General features: G+C 37.2%; 1 protein-coding gene across 1 annotated transcript in view; it reads right to left on the bottom strand.

The window, feature by feature from the left end:
- The window catches only part of PSMB2 (proteasome subunit beta 2), a 40,820-nt gene that overhangs the window by 23,792 nt on the left and 10,803 nt on the right, over positions 1-6,225 (bottom strand). Inside the window, exon 3 of the mRNA XM_003788182.3 lies at positions 6,023-6,093. Coding sequence (XP_003788230.1) covers positions 6,023-6,093 — 71 coding nt within the window. The remainder of the gene's footprint in view (positions 1-6,022; positions 6,094-6,225) is intronic.

The raw sequence follows: 6,225 nt of genomic DNA, 5'->3' as shown, positions 1-6,225 counted from the left end.
TGTGCAAGGATTTATTAGCACTTCAGTTTCGAAAAAAAAAAAAAAAAAAAAAAAGAAGATAAATTACCAACGGCTCATGAAATACTTCAGAATAAGTTCTATGAAAACTCTTTGACCAGTGAGTGCATTAGTAAAACTCTGATGATTACACACCATGGAGGCCAACATTCTACTTCTAAGCCTTGCTACAAAATCCACATTCCCCAAGGACATCAGATCGGGCTGGTTCATATCTCAGTCTCCATATCTGAAAATGGAAATGGTAGATGGCAATAGATAATTTTAAGGGATTCATAATTCACATGGGCTTAACCCAATATACCATATATTTCATTTTAAGTGAATAATTGTCCTCCTTCTAAGGCCATTCATTAACCAAACTGTGACAGTTTAAGCAGCAGGCTGTGAGCACAGTGCATATCATGTCATTACAAAGTTTTCAAAATAATTCTGTTAAAATTCAAATACGCTTTAGAAGGCCAAGGTGGGGGGAATCACTTGAGCCCAAGAGTTTGAGATAAACATGAACAACATAGCAAAGGCTAAACCACAAAATAAAAAAATTAGTCAGGTATAGTAGGCCACACAAATAGTTCCCAGCTACTTGGGAGGCTGAAGTTGAGGAATTTGATGCTGTCATGCGCTATGATCATACCACAGTACTCCAGCCTGGCAACAGACTAAGACCCTGTCACTCACACTCACTCACACACACACACACACACTCCAAACAGCAATGACAGAGTCATTTATCAAATCTTTTTTCTTTTCTTTTCTTTTTTTTTTTTTGAGACAGAGTCTCACTTTGTCACCCTGGGTAGAATGCTGTGTTAAATACTTTTCTTCTAGGGAGGTAGCATTCATTCATTCAAAATGTATTTAATTAAACCAATGGTTAATTTTCACTTCTTGTGTATTTTGATCAAATGTGTAACGTGACACATCTGATCACTCCTTCCTCTTTAACAGATGAGAAAAGTGAGGCTAGGTAAGCACAAGTAACTTACTCAAGATTACACAAATTATTAATAGTACACACCAGAGAGGGAGTGGAATTCTGGTATATCTGACTTCAAAACTTGCATTTAAAGCAGCTTTGATTGCAGTCCAATTCATAATTGCCAAGTCACGGAAGCAAACCAAGTGCCCATTGACCCATGAATGGATTAACAAACTGTGGTAAATGTACACTACGGAATACTATGCAGTCATTAAAAAGATGGAGACGTCACATCTTTTATGTTTACCTGGATGGAGGTAGAACATACACTCTTCTTGGTAAAGTTCCTCAAGAATGGAAAAAAAGTATCCAATGTATTCAAAACTATCATGAAATCACTATATAATCACCTACACATTTTAAAGCATAACTAATAGTCCAGAAAGAAGGAGGGAAGAGGAAAGAGATGGGAGGGAAGAGGAAAGAGATGGGAGGGGGTTGGCCAGGAGGAGGGAGGGTATCTGGGGGGATACAACCTAATGTGCATAATGCAATGATACATTTCTAAACTATTAAGAATAGAGTATTGGGTGGCGCCTGTGGCTCAAAGGAGTAGGGTGCCAGCCCCATATGCCAGAGGTGGCGGGTTCAAAACCAGCCCTGGCCAAAAAAAAAAGAACAGAGTATGTGGCTCAGCACCTATAGCTCAAGCAGCTAGGGTGCTGGCCACATACACTGGAGCCGGCGGGTTTGAATCCAGCCCAGGCCTGCCAAACAGCAATGCCAACTACAACCAAAATAAAAAATAGCTAGGTATTATTATGGGTGCCTATAGCTCCAGCTACTTGGGAGGCTGAGAGAAGAGAATCGCATAAGCCCAAGAGTTTGAGGTTGCTGTGAGCTGTGATGCCACGCACTCTACCCAGGGTGACAGCTTGAGACTCTGTCTAAAAAAGAAAAAAAGAGTATGAATGTTTTTACAACAAATAAGTAAGCAAGGAGACAGTTATGTTAATCAATTAGATGTAAGCATTCCACATTGTATATCAAATCAGCACACTGTACCCCATAAATGCATTAATGTACACAGTTATGAGTTAATAAAGAATTTAAAAATAGTAACAAAAAAAATTTTTTTAATTTAAAAAAAAGCAGCTTCATAAATATTCAAAAATGGGCACTCAAACTCATAGCAAAAGCCAAATAAGCCCTTTTTTGCCTCTTGGAATCTGACCAGGAATAGAACAACATAAATAAAAAACTAAAATGAAGGCTTCTGATTTTTTCCTCATCTTTTTTTTAATCTTCTCATGATCTCATGACTTTAATTCTTGAATTAACATCCATTCATTAAGAATACTACAATAAAATTCCCTTCCAGTGTGTAGGCGCACAACAGCATTTTCAGTAGTATATGTGGCCCTAACTGGATTGAACACCTACAATAGGCACATATTAATAGCAGTAATTTTTTATACCTCCTCCTTTAGTGTTCAGTTCAAATAAAATAGCACAACAAAGAATTCCCCACAGAAAGTTAACTTATAGCCATTAAATTGGTTCTCCAAACAAATAGCAATAGGAGCATAAAAACAAAAGTGACCTATTAACCAGTTATTCATGCCATATTTTTTGCTAACAGCTCTGCATGGTCACCTCATTTAATCTATGATAATCTTCATGATAATTCTATGAAGTTGGTACTATCATTCTGTAAGCAGGGAAATAAAGCTTAGAATTTGTCCATAGATACAAAGCTAGCAAGTTAGTAATCCAATATTCAAACCCAGGTGGTCTAAATCCTGAGACTATGCTCTTAACCACAATGTCAAAATGCCTACATCTTTTTTTTTTTCTGTTTTTGTGAGGACTGCGTTTGAACCCACCACCTCCGGCACATGGGGCGGGCGCCCTACTCCTTTGAGCCACAGGCACTGCCCAAAAAGCCTACATCTTAATAGCCAGTTTACATAAGATTCATTATATACTCGGTGGTAAATAATTAATCCCAACCCAACATCACTTCCCACTACCAACAGCAATCTGGAAATCAATTTGATCTATAGACATAAAGTTATAAATGGTAACTAGCTGGCCCAAAATAAGTCTCATGTGTCAAGTAGTGTGACCATGTAGTATATGGACCAAATGTGGTGACCTTCCATTTATTAAGACGATTAACAAACTCTCACCACTTCTCTTCCCATAATAAAATGACTAAAACAAATTCCTATTTTGGAACTAACCATCTAATTTGATGGGAGGATGAGGGAGGAGGGATCGGAACTACAGCAGAAGCACAAGGCAGAGGTAGTCAATACTTACTAGAGCACTGTCTACAAGGGATATTTGTTTGTTAAGACATCAAACACTTCTGCTAGGAGATTAACCGGATTCTCTGTATTTGCATGAAGCACACTGCCACTCTTATCTCAATTCTAAAAGAAGCTTAATTCACTTAATGTCTGTAGCATTTATGACAAAATATTTTTTGTGCCCAAAGCTGGAATTCTTATTCTAGTTCTGCCTGATAAGTCAGAGGAACATTTTACACAGCAAGCCACAGCATACTGTGCTGAATACCACAGGACTTCTGGGTGGCAGGAAAGTTAATATCTGACCTATTTTCCTCTTTCAAGGAGGAGTGAACAAGAGAAGATTACTGACCCTTCACCCAGATTAAAACAATCTATATAAATTTGTCATCTTCTGCCAATATTTCATGCCTCTAGCTTCTCTTCAAACACCTTGCATGAGCCCTTGGCCAAAGCTAGTACTGAGAGATTCCGTTTATTTTTTTTATTTTTACTTTTTTTATTAAGTCATTTGTACATAGGTCACGAATACATTTATGCCATTACAGGATTCAATGTGTTGATTATTTGTACAAATTGGAGTGCTTACATCCTACTAATCAACATAGTCTTCACCTCATTTACCCAATTACAGCGTTAAGACATTTGTGTTCTACACCTGATAGATCCAACTTGTACTTGCAATATGCTCCGTAAGTGTGGTCCCCCCACTAACCCTCCCTCTATGGACCCACCCCGCTCCCTTCCCTCCTTCATCCTAGGCTATAGTTGTGTTTCCTTTTTCATATGCAAGTGTCAGTGATTATAAATTGGTTTCACAGTAGTACTGAGTACACTGGATATTTATTTTTTCCATTCCTGAGATACTTTACTATGAAGAATATTTTCCAACTCCATCCATGTAAATATAAAAGAGGTAAAGTCTCCTTTTTTTTTTTTTTTTTGAGATTCCATTTATTGAGAAACTCTCAGTCCAGTGTTATTTGGCACAAGAAAATAAACTGCTTTAAAGATCAGTAGCAAGTAACTTTTTTAAAGTTACTCCTTGTACTCTAATATAACTCAATTTAAGCAAGTATGGATAAAACTCAGATCATAATAAAAATATGAAGAGTGCCAGTGCCCTAGAAACACTGCTGAAGAACCAAGGAGCTGACCTTAAGGCAGAACAATCAAATAATTACGGCACCATTACTTTAGCTCTGTCTGACCTGCTGTGTGACCTGGAGCTAGTCCCTTTGCCACTTGATGCCTTTCATTATATATCAGTGATACGGAATTAACTATAATACCATCTGTCTCAGTGGAATAGTGAGTAGATTAAATTATTAAGCAAAATGCTTTAGGCAAAAGTCATATGAATGTTAAATATTATGATTTACAAGCATTCATTTTCCCAGCACTCCTGTGGGGTTAGAAGTTATCTCGATTTCATAGCTGAGTAAACAGGCACGGGGTAAGGTCACATGGTAAGGCTCTATTTATTTAGTCCCTGTGGGAAGGGATTAACATCCCCCTTTAGCAATCATATGAACTTTCCTGGCACATCCTACACAATCTTTAACGCACTCAGTACTTAACTTAGTGTTGCATCTTTTTTAACATGCTGTTGATGGAATTGAGACAACTCTAAAATAACAACAAGGCCAGAATAAGTGAGGAGGAACAATCTGTGTCAAGACACATATAAATAATCTCAAGTTAAATTATTTTTAGGGTTTTATCTCTACTACCATGAGGACCTTGAGCCACAGGAATTTCTTAATAAATAGGGTTTGCTATGAAAATATTTTGAAAATATTTTGGCAGTTTCTTACAAAACCAAACATACTCTTACTATATGATGCAGCAGTTGCACTCCTTGGTAGTTACCCAAAGGAGGTGAAAACTTAAACAGAAACCGGGGCATGGATGTGTATAGCAGCTTTATTTATAATTGCCAAAACTCAGAAGCAACCAAGATGTCTTTCAGTAAGTGAACAGATAAAGTATATCTATACAACAGAATATTATTCAGTGCTAAAGAGCAATGAGCTATCAAGCCATGAAAAGACATGCCTACTACTAAGTAAAAGTCAATCTGAAAAGACTACATAATGCATGATTCCAATATGACATTCTGAAAAAGACAGAACCATGGACACAGTAAAAAGGTGAGTGGTTGCCAGGGGATAGAGAGATGAAAAGGCAGGGCACAGATGATTTTTAGGACAGTGAAAATACTTCATACAATACTATAATGATGGATATATGCCATTAGGTATTTGTCCAAACCCACAGAATGTATAACACCAAGAGTGAACCCTAATGTAAACTATGGGCTTTGAGTGAATACTGTCAGTGCAGGTTCATCAATTGGTAAAATGTACCACTCTGGTGGAGGATGCTGACAACAGGGAATGGTATATACGTGTGGGGAGAAGAAGTATATAGGAGAGCTTTATAATTCCCTTTCAATTTTGCTGTGAACCTAAAACTACTCTAAAAAATACTCTTTAGAAATGAGAAAAAAATGTTGTCAAAGGTCTTCATAGTGAATGCCCCAATCCAGTGCCTTAGTAATATATATCTGCCCTTTGGGCTTTCATCAGCAACTATGCACAAAGAAAAAACAAATCTAAAGGAGCTAAAAAATGAGTAAGTGGCAATGAGAAGGGTTCAGGGAAGCCAAAAATGGGCAAAAATACTACTCATGTCTAATAGGAATATCAAAGAAACAAGACGGATTTTTCTGCTCTTACCCAATGATGTTTTATATATTGCTTACCCGACTCCGAAGACAGTCCGCCAGGTTTCGGCGTGTGAAATTAGCTGCTGCTGTGGGAGATAATTCATATCCTGGTACAAGAGATAAAGAATTATACTTAAAGTAAAGCAGAAGGAATAACAGTACTCCAAATCATTTCACTACCCCTGTTCTTTTTTTTTTTTTTTTTTTATTGAATGGTAACTATGTACATTAATGCACTT

The sequence above is a fragment of the Otolemur garnettii genome, unplaced genomic scaffold (genome assembly GCF_000181295.1).
Source record: "Otolemur garnettii isolate 467f Iridium unplaced genomic scaffold, OtoGar3 scaffold00025, whole genome shotgun sequence".
Classification (NCBI taxonomy): domain Eukaryota; kingdom Metazoa; phylum Chordata; class Mammalia; order Primates; family Galagidae; genus Otolemur; species Otolemur garnettii.
The sequence above is the reverse complement of the archived record's forward strand: the minus strand, read 5'-3'. Positions and strand labels throughout refer to the sequence as shown.